General features: G+C 36.6%; 1 protein-coding gene across 1 annotated transcript in view; it reads right to left on the bottom strand.

Moving 5' to 3' along the window:
• arhgap39 (Rho GTPase activating protein 39) overlaps window positions 1-19,872 on the bottom strand; it is a 65,916-nt gene that overhangs the window by 5,962 nt on the left and 40,082 nt on the right. The window contains exons 4-8 of the mRNA XM_079888025.1: window positions 16,510-16,674; window positions 13,601-14,000; window positions 10,845-10,918; window positions 7,928-8,127; window positions 3,214-3,305 (exon numbers count right to left, since the gene is read on the bottom strand). Coding sequence (XP_079744151.1) covers window positions 3,214-3,305; window positions 7,928-8,127; window positions 10,845-10,918; window positions 13,601-14,000; window positions 16,510-16,674 — 931 coding nt within the window. The remainder of the gene's footprint in view (window positions 1-3,213; window positions 3,306-7,927; window positions 8,128-10,844; window positions 10,919-13,600; window positions 14,001-16,509; window positions 16,675-19,872) is intronic.

Raw genomic sequence — 19,872 nt, 5'->3', positions numbered from 1 at the left:
ATAGCATCTTGCAGTTGATGGAGATTTGTGGGATGCACATCCAGGGCACGAAGCTCCCGTTCCACCACAAAGATGCTCTTGGGTTGAGATCTGGTGACTGTGGGGGCCATTTTAGTACAGTGAACTCATTGTCATGTTCAAGAAACCAATTTGAAATGATTCGAGCTTTGTGACATGGTGCATTATCCTGCTGGAAGTAGCCATCAGAGGATGGGTACATGGTGGTCATAAAGGGATGGACATGGTCAGAAACAATGCTCAGGTAGGCCGTGGCATTTAAACGATGCCCAATTGGCACTAAGGGGCCTAAAGTGTGCCAAGAAAACATCCCCCACACCATTACACCACCACCACCAGCCTGCACAGTGGTAACAAGGCATGATGGATCCATGTTCTCATTCTGTTTACGCCAAATTCTGACTCTACCATCTGAATGTCTCAACAGAAATCGAGACTCATCAGACCAGGCAACATTTTCCAGTCTTCAACTGTCCAATTTTGGTGAGCTCGTGCAAATTGTAGCCTCTTTTTCCTATTTGTAGTGGAGATGAGTGGTACCCGGTGGGGTCTTCTGCTGTTGTAGCCCATCCGCCTCAAGGTTGTGCGTGTTGTGGCTTCACAAATGCTTTGCTGCATACCTCGGTTGTAACGAGTGGTTATTTCAGTCAAAGTTGCTCTTCTATCAGCTTGAATCAGTCGGCCCATTCTCCTCTGACCTCTAGCATCAACAAGGCATTTTCACCCACAGGACTGCCGCATACTGGATGTTTTTCCCTTTTCACACTATTCTTTGTAAACCCTAGAAATGGTTGTGCGTGAAAATCCCAGTAATTGAGCAGATTGTGAAATACTCAGACCGGCCCGTCTGGCACCAACAACCATGCCACGCTCAAAATCGCTTAAATCACCTTTCTTTCCCATTCTGACATTCAGTTTGCAGTTCAGGAGATTGTCTTGACCAGGACCACACCCCTAAATGCATTGAAGCAACTGCCATGTGATTGGTTGATTAGATAATTGCATTAATGAGAAATTGAACAGGTGTTCCTAATAATCCTTTAGGTGAGTGTATAGTAAACTGTAATTTATTCCTGAATTTTCATCACTTCTCACGCTACTAGATTTCCAGAAATGACTCCAGTGGGAGACACTTTATAGATATAGGTCAATGAATAAAAGCTTTTGTAAATGATAGGTACCCATTTCTGGGAACAGCAACACCCTGGGAAACCACAGATATAATCAGGATCCGTCAGAGACACACAGAGGAGTCCAAACGTCTGAGACCACTAGAGAGAATGCAACTTTATTTACATACAAATGGTGCATAAAAGATTCTTCAAAACCTTGTAATTGATGTTAGATACGTTTGGATCCACTGTACTGCAATGGAAGGAAGCATAGAAAGAGGTATTCTGTTGAGGAAAATGCTTGTAAGAGTTGTTGATCCTCCCACTGTGTGTGGGAAGTTTGAGCTATTTATATTCAGAGAGAAATGGGGCATTGCAGAACGCCTGAGGCTACAGGTGTGTGTGTGTGTGTGTGTGTGTGTGTGTGTGTGTGTGTGTGTGTGTGTGTGTGTGTGTGTGTGTGTGTGTGTGTGTGTGTGTGTGTGTGTCACGATAAAGAGCTGGACTAATCCCAACTATAATAGCTACAGTTGAAAGATTACTGTTAAATCATGAATGGATGAGAAAACACTTTTATTCTACATACTTGACACAAAATACTGTTTTAACCTGTTTTCTGTCACCCCCTTTTTGAACTTAAATGTTTGTAATTAATGAATTCTTTGTAATACAGATCAGGTTGGTCTCCCTTTTAAAGAAGACGCTCAGTAGATTTTTTTAAGTGAAAGCAGCTTTAAAAAATGTAAGTGTGAAAAAGTTTTAGTTCACTGTAAAGCAAATGGACTGAACTAAAAAAAAAATATTTTATACAAAATACATATAATTACTAAATAATTTGAAGTGTATTGCAAGAAAATCAAAGCCGTGTGTGTAACCAAGTTGTGTTGTGTTCCAAATTTTAATTTGATATCACAAAAATTGAGCCGCTAAAAGGTTTTAAAGTGCCGTTTTCATGAAGACGCAGTTCCAATCTCAAAACGTTGTGTTTAAGCTAATGAGTGTTTCAGCTTTTGAATTTATGATGATTACTAAAATATTTGAGGTCAGACACTTTAGAAATGTTGCACTGATGTAACTCAACTCCAGTAATGTTGTGAAGATATTTTGTACTTGCTTGTTTCGTTCACAAACAGCTGTCTGCGTGCAAGAACCGCTACAGAGGATCTTTATCAATAATGTATCATGAAATACACGAACAAAACAACCAACACAAGTAATTAGCAAATCCAATCCGAGAATGAACTAGACACTGTTCATTTCTCAGCCACAGGCCAACATGCATGCTATTTTTACTATATAATCTGTAAAAAATGCTTTTTCGAAATGACGACTAAAAATGTCAAGTTTAATTCAATGTGTTACTTGCCGTTTCTTTCATTATTTGTGAAATTTACAAGCAATTTCTGAGTGATGAATGTTTCAAAGTAAGTCTACACCAGATTGTTTTACAACATAGTAAGAATAGAATTAGTGCATCACAAATTATAGTATGCTGAACACAGTGTGCCAAAGGTGCTTGGATGGTATACTATTTCCAGTGGAGAACGATTCTCTGGAGTCTGAATATTAATAATTATCGAAAAAAGCTCTGCAATGAGACACCAGAACGTTTAAAATAGCTAAAATAGCTCTAACTATTTAATGGAATGAGATATTTTCACCAAAATTGGTACACATATATAAGAGCTCAATCTGAGGTCACAGTACAAAAAAAGCTGGATTTTGCCACTTGGTGGCGCTATAACATGAAAAAACATGAAAACGGCTATAACTACATAACCATTAGTCCGATTGACTTGAAAACTAGAATGCAGTGTCTTTGTCCAAGGTACCACGACTGTCTATGAGGACATTTGCATATCTTGAAAAACATGGCCGCCATCAGCCAATAAAGTTTGAGCACCTATTAGACAAGATTAATGGAGGCCGATCAGACTGAATCTCGCCCTGTTTGACTTGTGGCCCTAATGGTCTGTGAGAAATTTGCTATACCATGTATATTACTAGGGCAAATATGACCCCCAATCCTCTGTAGATTGTTTAAATTGCTTATATTAGATTAGACAAAGGACTTGTGGGATACCTGGAATATGTGGGTCTTCCAGGCCGGTCGGCACCTTCCATTGGTCCACCTGTAATTTCAGCGCGTTTACTTCATCAATGTCTCCAGGCACCCTGAGACACACAAAAACACATGGTACACTTCAGTAAAACATCAGCATCGTGGACATGGTGACAGAAGACAATGAACATATACCTTTCTGTAATGAAGCCAAGTTATTATAACAAAAATTATTTCATATATACTGTTGGGGTTTATGAGTTTTAATCTGAACAGCAGTGAGGGTTTCACACTTAGTATTTAATAATTATATTATAAATGTTTCATTTAAGGCTTCAAGTATAGTTATCCAATTCATATTTAGAGTTATTTGAGTAAGTTACATTTTATTTATACTGTACTTTTTACAATGAACAAACAATGACTAATACTTCCACAGCTTTTCATTTCAGTCAATGTTAATTTCAACATTTAGTACATTTTTAAAATCAAAAGTTAACAATAATTAATGCACTGTGAACATGAACAAACAATGAACAATTTAACTATTTTTTTTACTAACTATTACTAAGATTAATAAATGCTTTAAAAAATGTAAAGTGTTACCAAAGAAAGAATAAAAACAATAAGACAATAAAATGCAAAAATAGAAGAAAAAAACCAAACAATAAGTCAACAAAATGCACAAATGAATAAATAATAAGAATAAAACTCAAAAATAAATATGAAGGGAAGAGAATGATATCTATGGGCAAAAACTCTAAAAATTAGAAACTTTATAGTTTTAATAACACACATTATTAGTGAAGAATTCATGTAAAAGTTCAGGTTAAACTTTATTTTAAGGTGACGTAGTTACATTGCACTTACTCAAATAAATACTGAATAATATTAATTAACTACATGTACTTACTATAGAGTTATGTTTAGGGTTAGTTACTTGTAATTATGCATAATTTACATTTCTTACTATAGTAAGTATGTAGTAATGTGTAAGTACATCACCTTAAAATAAAGTGTTACCAAAGTTTAAACAAAAAATACAGAATAACATTCGGGAAGTAAAAACTCTCCATAGGGAAAGTGATTTTGAAGGATAAATTATAAACCTTTAAAAAGACTGCGCTCCAAGGTTTATAATCGATGGTGTTTGCTTCTGCTGAAGCCGTCAGCCCGCATCATTTCAACTTAGTTTTAAAGTAATCGTGTTTAACAGTGAAATTCGTGGTGAAAAACTACACTACCCATGATGCTGTACAGAAAATTCCACCAATTAGAGTCAAAACAAGCAAAATGAAGCACCGCAAATGACGTAACTGAGTCTATGCTCTCAAAATATTAAAATATGTAAGCATATTTTGTAATAATCCACCGTTTTCACCATCCATAAAATTTCACCATTGTTTTGCTGTTCTCAATGCTTCATGGGATTGTAGTTCTTTCCCTCACTAAAGCCTTTAAGTTCACAGTCTTGTACCTTTGTAATTTTGTTCGATTTTCAAAAGCATTTTTGCTTCAAATCAAAGTTCGTAGTGTTGTGATTCTCCTCATAGTTGGTCTGCTTGGTTCACACTGCTTTTAACACTTTAAAGAAGACTTTTTTGAAATCCCTATGGGAGAAATGAATGGAAAAAACACTTCCGGGACAACTATGAGATGCCAAAGCGTCTGAAATCAGTAAGTACTACATTTGAATTTTAACTTACTTTGCGACAATTAAAAAAGTATGTTCTATATAGTATGAATATGGGGTAGTATGAATGAAATTTGCGCGTACTACATCTGCCATGTTGTTACTGTCATGTGACCTACCAGCGATAGTTGCGTCGCTTTACTGTCGTTCGTAAATCCTCTCCCGTGGCCTCATGGGATAGCAACGTGTCCATCATATGCACTTCAGATGCTACTGTTTTTCTAATACTATGAATTCCGACATGCTGTGTTCTCACACTATATAGTAGTGAAGTATTCGATTTTGGATGCCACGTTTGTCCAGTAAACATGCCCACACTGAATAATCCAGGTCTAATTAGAACTCGTTTATTAATTATAACCACCACACAGTTTTACATTATCTACTGTGTGGGTTAATGGCGTACATGTGGTGATGTCAGAAGGTTAATGTGGGTTAATCAGGGCTGAAAAGTTACAATACATTTGCAGTTATTTTGCAGGCACTGTGAACACTGGTGATCTTAATGCACTTTTTATGAAGTAATTAAATTTCCCAGAGTGTCATTAGATTAATTTCACGTGTATAAGAGCGTTAAGACTGAGATGTTTAATGGCGTCTCTGAACTTTAGTAGCAGAAATGCAGTTCAAAAATGTGAATCAGCTCAAATTGTGTTTCAATTCAATTCAATTAAACTTTATTCCGGACTCGTGGTGCAATATAGATACAAGACACACACACACACACACACCAAATAAAAAGAAACAACAATTAAATAGGCTTTTTAAAAAGATATCTGCACCAGTGCCTCCACAGCTCGGACTGGTAGCGGACTGCACTAAATCTAATATTTGTTAGTGACATAATTATTTCATTCTCAGATTTATTTAACCTACAGATAAAGCTATACTTTAACTTTCGCAAAGTGTTAATTCGAGCTGTGACAAACATTTCACTCGCACTAGTCCATCTTGGTGGCTTTGAAAGCACACGACAAGCATCATCGTAGGCCGCCTCACAGTGTTGCCAACGATTTTCAAAGGAAAGTAGCTAATGCCTTCCCAGACAGTCGCTAAATGCCACTAGATGATGTCATACGCCAATTAGCATATTCATGACGTCATCACGTCGTACTTGTGTTCGGTCTGCCTCTTTTCTCTCCAAATCCATGCTCACGTACTCAATTTTAATATATATAGCCAAATGTCCAATAAAGCTGTTCTCATTTCCTATATACTTTTTTTAGTCAGACAATAGAACGAGTATGATATAGTGAATGACAAAAAAAATTATATGTGTAAAATTATCTGAATTGAGAGTGAACTAAAGCTCTGTGATAGTGAGTATAACAAGTGATGAGCGCAAGAAAAGATTGGAAATTAAAATGGCCAAACAAAATTCTTTAAATATAAAACGAAAGAGAAGAAGATTAGCCTGGGAAAACCCAGACAACTTCCGGCAAATTCAGATTTGCTCGAGAAGTAGTCTGGCAAAGAGCTCATTCAAGCCCATTTCCATGGCCTAGAAATCGCGGCACCAATCAGAAACGTTGAGGCGGGCTTTACACAATGACGATCGCTCTGATTGGTTTTAGGTCTATCCAATTGCGCCCAGAGGCATTTGAGCGACGTCCATTGGTGAAGCGCACCAACTTTTAAATGCATTATTATATTCAAATTGCAAACACATGAGGACAGTCTCCATGAAAGACCCACTGGCAGATGAACGTGCCTCTACATTTCTCTCCGAAACGGTAGGAAATTAAATTAGATTTAATAGAGGATTTTAACTGTGACAAGATGATTGACAGGGCAGTTTACGTGACAGGATGCACGCGACAGATCCGTCCGATAAAGATGACGAAGTAGTATATGTCCCAAAGCTTGCCTACTTTTTTGCTACACACTCAAAAGTAAATACCTTTTCTTCACAAAAAGAGTACATACTTTTATGGCGTAGTGTAACTTAGGCGAATTGGGACGCAGCTTTACACGATGACGATCGCTCTTGACGAGGCATTTGAGCGACGTCCGTTGGTGACGCCCCTTTGGAAATGATTTGTCTATGGAGCTTTGCCAGACCATAACTCTGGTTTTAACCAGGCTAGAAGAAGATGAGTGTTAAGTTGAAATGAAACACAGACTCATTCACGTCTGTCAGCTGCCGTGTGCAGAACGTTCAGCCATTCACTGGACAGGGAGAAATCAAGACCTCTCGCTCGCAGGACAGAACTGGCAACATTAGAAGGTCACTAAAATGTGTCCAAAAAGTCGCTAGATTTGTCGCTAGGCGCTTTTTTGAAAAGATGTCGCCAAAGAGGTCTGAAAAGTCGCTAAAAAGAATTTTAGGAAAACATATTTTTTTGTGGAAACTGATACATTTTATTTGTCAGGATTCTCTAATGAATAGCAAGTTCAAAGGAACATCATTCATTTGAAATAGAATCTTTTGTAACATTATAAATGTCTTTAATGTCACTTTTGATCAAATTAATGCATCCTTGCTGAATAAAAGTGTTCCTTTAAAAAAAGCCTAAATTTGTGAACGGTAGAATATGTAAATCAATATTGCAGAATACAAATAATAATAATAATAGTACATATAAATGAAAATGATGAGATATAATTTTTCCTGTCAGTGTTATATGTTAAAATTAACATTACCAAAGATTAATAAATGCTGTATACGTGCAGTTCATTCTTAGTTCATGCTAACTAAAGTAGTTGACTAATGTTAACTAACGAACCTTATTGTGAAGTGTTACACACATTATCAAAGAGCTAAAAATAATGATGATGAATATTTAAATTACTCAGTCACAGCATTGAATCAATAATAATATAATTTTTCCTGTGCATGGAAAACACTCCTTGATCTAGTTCTTTATTGTTTTTTACTTTTCGGATGAATCCATCCCGTCAAATGACTTTTTGGTTCAAGATGATGCTTCTTGCACATTATCAAAAAGCTAAAAATAATGATGATGAATATTTTAATTACTCGGTCACAGCATGGAATCAATTAAACATAGCAATTAAATCTTTAATAGAAGTGTATGTGACCTGAAGATGCCCTCGGTCTGGTCTCCGTTCAAGCCGAGCACTTCCTCTGAGAGACGCGTCTGAACCCACGGCAGCTCTCGGTCAGGGTATCGGTCCTTCTGCATCAGCATCACCTCCTCCAGAGACGAGCCGAACATCGAGAGCCGGAAGATGGCGTTACGGGCGTGAGCGATCTCCTCTATTGAGGGCTTGTTCAAACCCTACGGACAGACACAAGATATAATAAAATAAAATGATACTGATTACAGTATATTTACATTTTCACTGACTGCATACATTTTGAATATTTAAAATTCATTAAATTCATTCATTATAAGTTTTAAAATATCGTCACCGATATTTGAAAAATATTTCAAATTAATTTAGTAAGTTTTAAAATAATATCATCACTGATTACATTTATTAAGAAAAAATATTTTAAATTCATTTTATACGTTTTAAAATATCATCACTGATTACATTTATTTAGAAAAATCCTTTGAAATTTCTATAATAATCTTTAAAATAATATAAATGTTATTAAGAATTTTATTAAAAAATATTAATAAAATAATATGGATTACATTCACATTTTCACTGACTGCATAATTTTAAATATATTCATTATAAGTTTTAAAATATTGTCACTGATAACATTTATTTATAAAAAAAACTCTAATTAATTGTATTAGTTTTATTAATTTATTTTATTAATTATATATATATTTAATTTATTTTATATTTACTTAATAAAAATACTTTAAATGTATATTTTAAGTTTTAAAATATTGTCAAAATATCAATGAAATAATATTGAGTACATTCACATTTTCACTGCATACATTTTAAATATTTTAAATTCAATACATTTATTAATTTCTACTTTTAAAATAAAATTGTCACTGATTACATTCATTTAGAAAATACATTATTTTCAAAATAACAGCAGGATATTCTACTATTCAATAATGTTTGCTCTACTACAAATTTGCAGATGAAATCATTTATTTGCGTAATGAAAAAAATAGTGGCAATAGTTTGGAAACACAAATTTTCTTAATTTTTCCATACACATCCAGACCTGGAAATTGCTAAAATCAAATTCAATAATTTTCCATACTGGATGTGAACCCTGCCTTCGAGTCCGGCCAAAGAAAGGTAGCATATGCTGCTGTCTTTATGAGCATGCAAACGATGCAAACACACCAGGATTTGGACAAGAGCCATGGATTGAAGCTTTACCCTGCTGGGTGTCTGGCAAACACACACAGTTCCCTTTTACTGGCCGTTTACACCGACTGGAATCTCCACAGGCCACTGGCATCACGCAATTAAAACTTCCACACATTCACACACGAGAAGGAATAAACCCGAGAACGCGTGGGGAAGATCCCGTCACGCAGGTGCGATGATTGACACCTCATCATGCAACAATGCGGTCGGCGCGTAAATTATCACCAGCCTATTAGAGACTCGGCAACCGTTGCCATGGCGATGTCTCCAGGGCAATAGGCAAATTCGGGAAACTGAATGTTAATTAAAAAACGTTAAATACCAGGCTGAACCGGGTCCTCCCACCACTTCATGGCCAATTAGCACATACGGTGCCAATAGAGACAATCAGAGCCGAAACACAGCAGAGATGAATCAGACGCAGAGGCAGAACGCCATCTTTAAATATAAACTTAAAAAATATACCGTAAAAAATTACTTTTCAGTCGTAAGATTGTTGGAGTATGAAATACTATTTCAGTCTTTTTACTTCAAAATGTCACATTCCATTCAATGTGTAACTTAGAGTTTCTTTGAAAGTATTTGTGAAATTTGCTGGAAAGTTGTTTGCATTAGAAGCATTTGAATTAAGTTTTAATTAAGAAAATACAATTTCAGTTTTACTTCTACCTCAAAACTTCATGTTTAATTTAATGTGTCAATTGCCGTTTCTTTTAGGGATGCACCGATATGAACATTTTGGTCGATACCGATAATTCTTTATATCTGAAAGCCGATAACCAATATATTGGCCGATAAATCTAAATCCAAATTTTTATATAATATTTGAAAGCCTGATTACAAAAATAAAAGTCTCACCATGTCTCAAGTACATAATCATAATGATGTTCTCATTATAATTTTATGTAGTCGATATGACAGACATGCACATGTTGCACTGAACTCTATTTTCCTTTTTGAAAATTTTCCAATCATATTTCCAGCATTTCAAACCCATGATGTTGAACAGTGCGCATCTGAAGTGTCTCAGCTGAAGGAAATAATACATTATTTATCGGCTTTAATATATCGACCAAATGTTCTTATCGGGCCGATAACGATAACATTAAAAATGAACATATATCGACCGATACCGATATGTTGACCGATATATCTTGCATCCCAAGTTTATTTCTAATTGTTTGTGAAATTTAGCAATTTCTGACTGAAAACTGTTTTTTTTATGAGTGTACTTGCATTTTCTCTGTAATTATTTACAAATTTACAAGCAATTTCTAAGTGAAAGTTGTTTTTTCAGTGTCCGCTGCAGTCCAACCTAACTTATACAACTACCCCAAAAACACTTAAAACAAGTGGACATGGCAACACTACAAGTGTGAAGCAGCCTTTAAGCATAAGGAATAAGTAAAGTTTATTTATATAGCACCTTTCACAGACAAGGAAGGGTCACAAAGTGCTTACAGTAAAAAAAAAAAAAAAAAAAAGTTACACTTTATTTTAAGGTGTCATTGTTACAGTGTAATTATATATTTAAGTACTGAGTAATATTAATTAACTACATGTACTTACTAAAGGGTTAGTGTAGGATTAGGATTTGGTTGCATGTAATTATGCATAATTTACTGTTATTACTATAGTAAGACACTGTCAAATAAAGTATATGTCAAAAAAAAAAATAAAAAAAAAATAAACAGAAGACACAAACCTTCTTGGCTCCGGTGAGCGCAGCTTTCTGGAGTTTACGGTAACAGTATTTTGCATAACTGCTTATCGCCACTCCTGCAACAGAGAAACACACACACACACACACACACACACACGTCAGTCACTGCAAATCACAGATAACGCACAGATAACACTCTCTCTGTATAAACTGTGTTTGGATTATCAGAATCTTAATATCTCAATAATAATTGTGCAGCATAAGATCAAACTTTTTTGACATGTAGCATCTATCAAAACTTATAACACTACTATTCATTTTTACTTTAAGTTCATTCATTTTAAAAAAGAGTTTCGAGTCGACCTTTCCTCACTAATTCTAATCTGGCAAACTATTTAAAACTATTGCAAACCTAAATTCCTTATATTGCATTTTCAAAAAAAATTGTATATAATGTATATAAACTTTAACATTTTAATCAAGCTTTTAAAATATAACAATTAATTTACAACAAAACATTGCATTTTTATCTTGTGTCAAATAAGATGCCGCACAACAGAACTGTATAAATGTAAAACATGGATAAACCAGCCGACCAACGAGAAACCAGAATGAACAGAACAATATTGTGCGCTGGTGTGGACGCTAATAGAGTTTTCTGTCTCAGTTATCTGCTCTTATCCATCTTTAGTTTCACTTTCATGGACTTTCAGTTTGTTTTCATTCATCACATGTTCCTTTGTTTGATTTTCCCGCCACTCACCGGTTGCCATGGACACTCATCAGATCATCACACCTGTTCTTCATCTCTTCATTATCATTGTGTATTTAAGTCCCTCACCTCACTCTGTGTGTGTCGGTTGTTATTTGTGCGTGCTGTTACTTTCTCTTCGTTGTTGTGGATTACCTGAGTTTGTTTTCATTAAAGAACCATTTTGTTTTTAGAAACCTTTTTTAACTCTCCTTCATCTTCATCTTCATCCTTGTGACATTATCTTTCTCGGGGACAGATTTACTAACAGCTTGCGCCGACGCAAACACTCTCTTGGCGTTAAAAACCTACTGTCAGGATTTGCTAAAGACACGCAGTGAAACATTAGCGCTGAAAAGGCGTGGTAATTTTTCAACTGTCCTTATTGCATATGCATTTGTATGAGTTTCCCTTTCAGATGCAAAATGTATGGGAGGAGAGTTTTTAAATGAACCACGCAAGGGGATTTACTAAGATTTGCGCTCGTCAATGTACTGGTGTTTACGCCATTCCTTTAACCAGACGCTATTTTGCGCTGCTCTTGGTAGATTGTGTTGGTCATTATGGGAATTATCCGGCTGTGTTCTTGTTCTGTGTTCTTTAATTTGCACGTCGTCAGTCGATCATTGCAGAACTTTCCACTCACACCGCTTTTATGGGATAGTTCACCCAAAAATGAAAATTACCCCATGATATACTCTCCCTCAAGCCATCCTAGGTGTAAATGACTTTCTTCTTTCAGACGAATAGAATCAGAGTTAAATAAAAAATATAATGGCAGTGAATGGAGGATATGATTTTAAAGCCCAAAAAAGTGCATCCATCCATCATAACAGTGCTCCTCACAGCTTCTGGGGTTAATAAAGGCCTTTCTGAAGCAAAACGATGTGTTATCGTGAGAAAAATATCCATATTTAAAACTACATCAACTACAATGGATGGATGCACTTTTTTGGGCTTCAAAATCACATCCTCCATTCACTGCCATTATAAAGCTGGGAAGAGCCAGGACATTTTGTAATTCAACTCCGATTGTATTGGTCTGAAAGAAGAAAGTCATGTACACCTATGATGGCTTGAGGGAGAGTAAATTATGGGGTAATTTTCATTTTTGGGTGAACTACTCCCTTTAAGGCGAGACACTACAGGTGAATAGGGTACAATTGTTAACTAGCAGAAATCACCATGAAATTTTCCCAGTTGATTACTTACATTAAGATGAGAAAAAAATGTATTACAAGTTTTCTGTAATTTAATGTTTAAATATGCAAATTAGGCTGCATATTAAATCTGAGTATTGGATAAAGCCAGGTTCAAAATTATTTTTTCATTGTGTTCACATATTAGATGGGGGAAAATTACAGAGGGATTTATGGATATCTACTTTTGTTATCCTGTAAATCAGAATATACTCAATAGCCTTAAAAAAAGATTTTCGCCATGTTTTTTGGAATAAAATGTTATATAAATCAGGCTAGGAATAACATATTTACAAATCCCTCTGTAAATGTCTTCATAATATAACTAGGTACAAGACTGGAAAGTTTGGTGTATATAGGTGCGACTGAAGTGGAGATTTCGGACTTATGTATGAGAGAATGAGAGTGTGAGAATGAATGAGAATGAATTTTGAGGAAACGGGCTTTAAAGATTTATATCAGCCAATGAGATTGTGCATTCAGCCCTTTTACTTTCACGATTGGTTGCTGATAAAAAGGAAATTACCATATCTGGATGCGACAGCATTGTACAGGAGAGAGAGAGCTTCCTAACGGTGTGTGTGATGACAGGGAGCGTGTTAATTAAGAACGCCAACTTTTGTTGAATTTAGGAGAAATCTACAGACGCAAACAGACAAAGTGTAGGAAAGTAAAGACCTAAATGTGTATTTTTCACCACAAGTCTGAAAGAAGACATGTTATTGAAGACAAATATCCAAAAATGTCAAAATTGACCAGTAAAAAAAAACAATATTTTTGCCTGCCGTGTCTCGCCTTAAGCCTGGATTTATCATGTGATATCAGTTATCATGAAGCTCCTGCCGTACCCTTGGTGTCGTTCAGCGGGTCCATGTGTCTGTAGATGTAGCCCTCCAGGTAGTTGTGGAAGCGAGGCGTGGGGGGGAAGAAGGCCAGGCAGATGGCCATGAGCTCCCAGCCTCTCTGAAGGCTGTCGTAGCGGAAGTTCTCTGTGGTTTGTCTGCAGAGCTGGATGAAGAGCTCGTCCCTCAGGCCCTGACAGCTCCAGCCCCGCACCGTCACCTCCAGAGCCACCGACAGAGGGTCTCCTTTCCCACGCCGGTCGCCCATGTAGGTCTGGATCAGTTTGAAGAGGTCCACGGCCTCGCGCTTCACGGTTCGGTCCGAAGTCACGATCATGGGCTTCTTGATGGGCTCGCTGCTCCAGGCCAGCATGTTGGCAATTGAGACTTTCCTCCTGAACAGACCCTGGAAGACAAATCACCTCGGTTAAAGGTGCAGTCTGTAAGAATGACAACTAGTGGTGGAAATCAGTCAAGCTAGCATCAGTGATTCTCAGCTGATCCACGTCTGCCTAGGAATACGCCTATCACCGTATACATATATAAGCTCCTTCAGTATTATCAACAGCTATAGCGTTTCTCAGGAGCGATGAGCCTCCTCCCTCCCCAGCTCCTCCTGTCTCCAGTCAGTATTGCATTTTGATTCTCCTTTGAATCAGACTAAATTCTCGAATTACGTTGTACATTAAACTATTGACATTAATGATATCTGCAATACATTCGGGGGGGGAGGGGTAATTCAGGGTAAAACCCTTGGGGGGGGGGGGGGGGGGGGGATTCATATTACTGACCATACCGCCAATCCAAACTATATGCTAATGGTCAATTGTATTTGACGATAGTGATCCTGACAGAACTTGTTTTTTTATGGAATATTGCAGTGTTTATTATAAATGATTTATCCATGCACATTATGTTTTTAAATTCATGTAGTGTAATCTTGAATCAAAATATCTTCCCCTCCCGCTTGCAGCATCTCTTCTCTGACAATCTCTGACGAACTTGTCACTCACATGAGATCAGCCAATAGCAAACCACAACCAACCAATCAATTCCCCACAGACAAAATCAAGCCCCGCCCTACAGTTGTTCTTGTTCAAGAAGATTTCACTCGGGTATATACATCATGATTGAGAAGAAAACACTATCGCTTCTTGTTTCAAGTCGACTTTAAAAGAACTGCCCCCCCATAAAAATTATAATTTAAGTTTTATTTTAGTATCATTAACATATTACATATTTCAAATGTTACATTTCAATGAAAGTGGAGGACATACCTGAAATGGTCAGAAAAATCATGTTTTTTATGGAACAGTTTGACAAAATTAAAGTTTTCATTTGTGTTTTGCATTTGATACTTTTATGGCTCATAGTTTTATATAATCAGAATTTGAACCTTATACTCAAAGAGGACAAAAACACTTCAGAGGCCCAAACTTAGCAAAAAATATGCTAATATTTGCTAATATAATATTTATATGGACAAAAATTAAGGTTATGTAAATCAATGAGATCATAATAACAGTATAGCAGAGAACTTGCATAAAATGCATATTAATATCAGTCGTCACTCTATATCTGCCAATCTGTGTTATGAAACAAAGCTCTGTAGTTTTAAAAAATATAATGCAATGCAATAATATGATGATAGAGAGATGAACAAATAAACCTTCCATATGAACATATTTAATAATCATAATTTTTCTAATAAATGATGTCTGGATGATCAAGTAAACCGAAGCTGCTTCAGTGCAGTTGAAATATTACTAACAATTTCGAAGTTATTCATACGTTTACTTGATAAAAAAAGTGCAGATTTCACAGCAAAAAGACACAAGCTGAAGGAGGACGTTTGGACAAATACACTGTAAGACTGAAAATACTGGTTGAGGCCTGCATGAGGCAAAAGGCCCTGATGGCTAATTAACATTCGACCTCCCCCATACGGCCTGACTTCCTCTCACAAACTACTAAGAACAACTCATACAAGAACATGGTTTAATGTGAATGTTTATCATTGACTGTTATGTTTTTGGTGTCATTTGAAATGTCTCAAAGTGAGTGGTACAGATATCTCATATCCAGATAGATAAAATAAAAGGAAATAAAGTTTAGAGAAGTTTAGAGAAAACTGGTCCAGATAATGCCACCCCCCTTTTGTTGAATAAGAAGCCATTTTGAGGGTGGCCTCCCCCATCCCCCATGTTACCTGGTCAGGAGGATAAAGGAAGGGGTGCTCCAGGTCTCTGGGCTCTTCTTTGCTGGACACGAATGGAATAGGGTCTCTGTCTCTCTCTCCCTCTCCCTCTCTCTCTCTCTCTCTCTCTCTCTCTCTCTCTGTCTCTCTCCCTCTTTCTCTTTCTTTCTCTCTATCTCAGGTACAAGCTGGGTAAGATTCTTTGGTGTAACCAATGTATAATCATGTTCTAGATATTTGAATTGATAGTGAAATTGATCTCTGATATCTGAAATATTAAATTATTACATGTGATTATTCTAACTGATTTTGACATTGGTCATTTAATGGTTAAGAGGAATAGTCAAACATTCGCTCACTTTTAGTGAGGCACAGATATTATTAAAACCTTTCATTTATGGAGTCACGAGAGAATACATGATTAATGTATTGCATTTAACCAACCAATACTTTGCATGAGAAAAGGACAGTAACACGTGATACCTTCCCCGTGTATTGGCGAACCGGCAATTGGACCAATATAGCGGGCCTTACAACACTAAAAGACTTTTACTCGCTAAAAAAGTCTAAACTATCAATCAGACGACAGAAGGGCTGGAGGAGAACATTTTCATCATTTAGAGACCTCAGAAATTCATGTATGGAATTTGATACTGTAGGCTTTATAGGGTTAAAATCCATGTTTTTGTGCATAAGACACTGGTGATGATGAGTGTACCTGGGTGTGCTTGTTGAAGTGTTTGGATGCCCAGTTCTCGATGTCCGTCTCCGAGGAGGGTTTGCGGAGCGTGAACTCTGGGAAAACGCCACAGCTCGCACTGGGCATCATGTTCCGGGCGTTCCGGCTGGCCTCGAACTGGGAACACGCTCCCAGATCTTCCGACTTGGGAAGAAAGAAAACATTGTATGTTGATGTTGAAGAGCAGCATTCAGAGCAGAGGAAGAACAGATATTAAACCGCGTCTCAGCCTCGGGTCGGGTCATGAAGAGCACGGAGAGGAAATGAGTCAATCCCCAAAATAATGAGAACAATCAAACAAGCAAAAATACCTCCTTCAGGCTATTACACACTTATGACATTTCAGATGATTCAACCGGTTTTCTCCTGTGGAACTTCATTGGTTATGAAACGCATCATGCAAAGTCACATGAAACAAAACAACACAAACACCTAAAAAATATAAAAAAGACGGAGAAGATTTTTACATTTTCTGAAGGAAATTTGAGTGGGGATGCTATGGGGTTATGGATTGTTGCTAGGACGTTGCTAAGAAGTTATAAATAGTTGTTAGAAAGTTAAATGAAAACTGTAGCATCTCAAACTACAAGCTACTCCTAATTTAAACTAGTTAAACTACAGACAAAACACTCTAGTACAGGCTATGGTCTATAAATAAGCAGCTAGGAAGTTGCTAATTACAAAGGAGAAAATTAACCCTCTGCTGCTGTTCGCTAGTTTTTTACTTAAAAATGTTTACGTTTTTTTTTTTCTTTTAATTTTTTTTTTTAAATAATACAAAACTTGGTAAAGGTTTTGGCACTTGCGATGTGAAAAAAAAAATCATGGACATGATTCAAAAAGGTTAAATGGTCGTGAAAAAATCGTCACACTTGTGCTCCTCGCGGTCAAAAATGAGCGCATTGGAAATGAATGGGAGACGAACTTCCTCTAGTGGAAGCGTTTGGTACTGCAGCCGAACACACTCTCACTGAGCGCTCATTTGCTAAGATATCAACATCAAATTTGAAACACATGTTGTTTTGATTTATGGCTTTGACTGTCTCACAGTTTTAGAGTAAAACGTGTTTTGGAAAATTTATATTTCATATAAAAAAATATTTTTTTTTGAGCATTTTGCATAAAAAAAATTCAAGTTCACTTTTTTCAACATTTTTCACTTCAGCATTAATCTTCCAAGTGTCCATGCTCCAACTAAAATATAGTACAATCATTTCATTGAACTGAAAGAGATTTCAGTCATGCAGAGCAGCACCAGAGGGCTAATTCTGCAATTAGAGCATTTATCTGGCAAACATCTAAAGCAGATCTTACTTAATTTTACAATAAATTAGAAAAGATTTGCTGTCGGGGTAAGAAAAATTGTAATAAAAAAATAATTCCAAATATGTATTCATAATTAGCCTCACGAGTAAATGCATCTAGTTTGAAAGATGCAAAAAATACTAATAATGAAAATATCATTTTTTGTAGTGATACATATTTTCCTTGATGTTCAAACGAATCATTCAAAATTAGTCATTTACTTTAACAGTGACTTGTTCAATTAATATGTGAATTATTTATTTACATGAACTGAGTATTGTAATGAATCTTTTGAGAACAGAGAGATTGAGATTCAGAACACCAGTTTATGCTATAAATGTTTGATATGGAGGTCATGGAAGGTGACGAGGACACGAGGGACAATGAATGTGCCCTTGCTAAATGACTTCATATTTTTGGGTTCAGAAATAAACTTAATTTGACATAGCAGAGAAATCATCAATCCTAATGACTCCTGTGAGAATGATTACCACTTCATAATGAAGCACATTTTAAACATCTGGCAAACGGCACCGCAGCGTCAATGCAATGTTTTCTTTTATGTGATCAGATGCACCATTTTCAGCAGCTGGAACATAAAACAGGTGGAAAAAACCCACATTGAAGGAGAGCTGGGGACTTTTATGTGATCAAGCACCTCACAATTTCCTCAAAAAACATAAAAATGTAGTTAGCTATAATGATTTTAATATGAATCGTACAGAATGAATTTCAAATATTGATGGTAATATTTCAAAAGGCTGATTTTGTGCTCTGGTTCTGCATTGCGTGTCTATATTTGAGCGTTAGCACCTATTATTTCTGTGGCAGCTTGAGGAACGACGGCTGATTTCTCAGTGAAAGTTTCATGGCCGCAGGCGTTCTTGATCAACACGATTAATAAATGAGTCACGCAGGCGTCCTCTCCTCCATCGCTTCAGTTCACTCCATCTTCTCTTTCATCCGTCTGTGGATCACGCTGCTTCAGGAGCACATTTGGAGAACTCCTCTCCTCATTATCTCGTCATGATTATTCAGTGTCGATACATTTATTTATTTATTTATTGGCGATGGGAAGAACTGCGGAGGACTGTCCAGAGGTGCGTTTCCAAAGCCAACTACGGTCGAAAGTCCCGTTATTAAAGGAGTAGTTCACTTTAAAAAGAAAATCACCCCATGATTTACTCGCCCTCAAGCCTGTATGACTTTCTTCTTTCAGACGAATCAATCAGAGTTATATTAAAGGGATGGTTCGGAGTAATTTCAACCTAGGGTCCTTTGCACCATGACCTCGAGCCAAACACCCCTCCAGAAGCCTTTTTTCCCTTGGTCGAACATTATTATAGTTAGAGCTTATTTAGAGATATCAGCCGGATGGTTTAGTGCAGGCGCTAATGGATCCAAGGATATATCTCGTAAATTACCCCACTAATAATGCCCAGAATGGTACCAAACTTCTACAGTAGTACAAATAGGTTCTGTACTCATAAAACGAGGCATTGGAAAGTTTGTAAGTATCAGGAGTTTATATAAATAACACTTGCCTGATGGCTAATGCTACCGCTAACCCGGACGTCGACGTCATCGACGTGATTTGGGAAAAGCCCGTAAAAGTCCTGGCAGAAAGTGATGCATAAGGATGTAGTGTAACGTGCATTTTTTAATTATTTTTTCCGAAGTGTTGGCAACTTAGTGTTAACTAATAATTGTTGCAAACTGGTACTACCAACAAAATATTAGTGCATTCCTGGAGCTGGGCGTCGTTACACTACATCCTTATGCATCGCTTTCTGTCAGGACTTTTACAGGCTTTTCCCAAATCACTGAAGTGACGTCGATGTCCGGGTTAGCGGTAGCATTAGCCGTCAGGCAAGTGTTATTTAAATAAACTCCTGATGTACTTACAAACTTTCCAATGCCTCGTTTTATGAGTACAGAACCTATTTGTACGACTGTAGAAGTTTGGTGCCATTCTGGGCATTATTAGTGGGGTAATTTACGAGATACAGCCTTGGATCCATTAGCACCTACACTAAG

This window comes from Squalius cephalus (genome assembly GCF_949319135.1).
Source record: "Squalius cephalus genome assembly, chromosome: 12".
Classification (NCBI taxonomy): domain Eukaryota; kingdom Metazoa; phylum Chordata; class Actinopteri; order Cypriniformes; family Leuciscidae; genus Squalius; species Squalius cephalus.
Note: the sequence above shows the minus strand (reverse complement) of the source record. Positions and strands in the feature narration are given on the sequence as shown.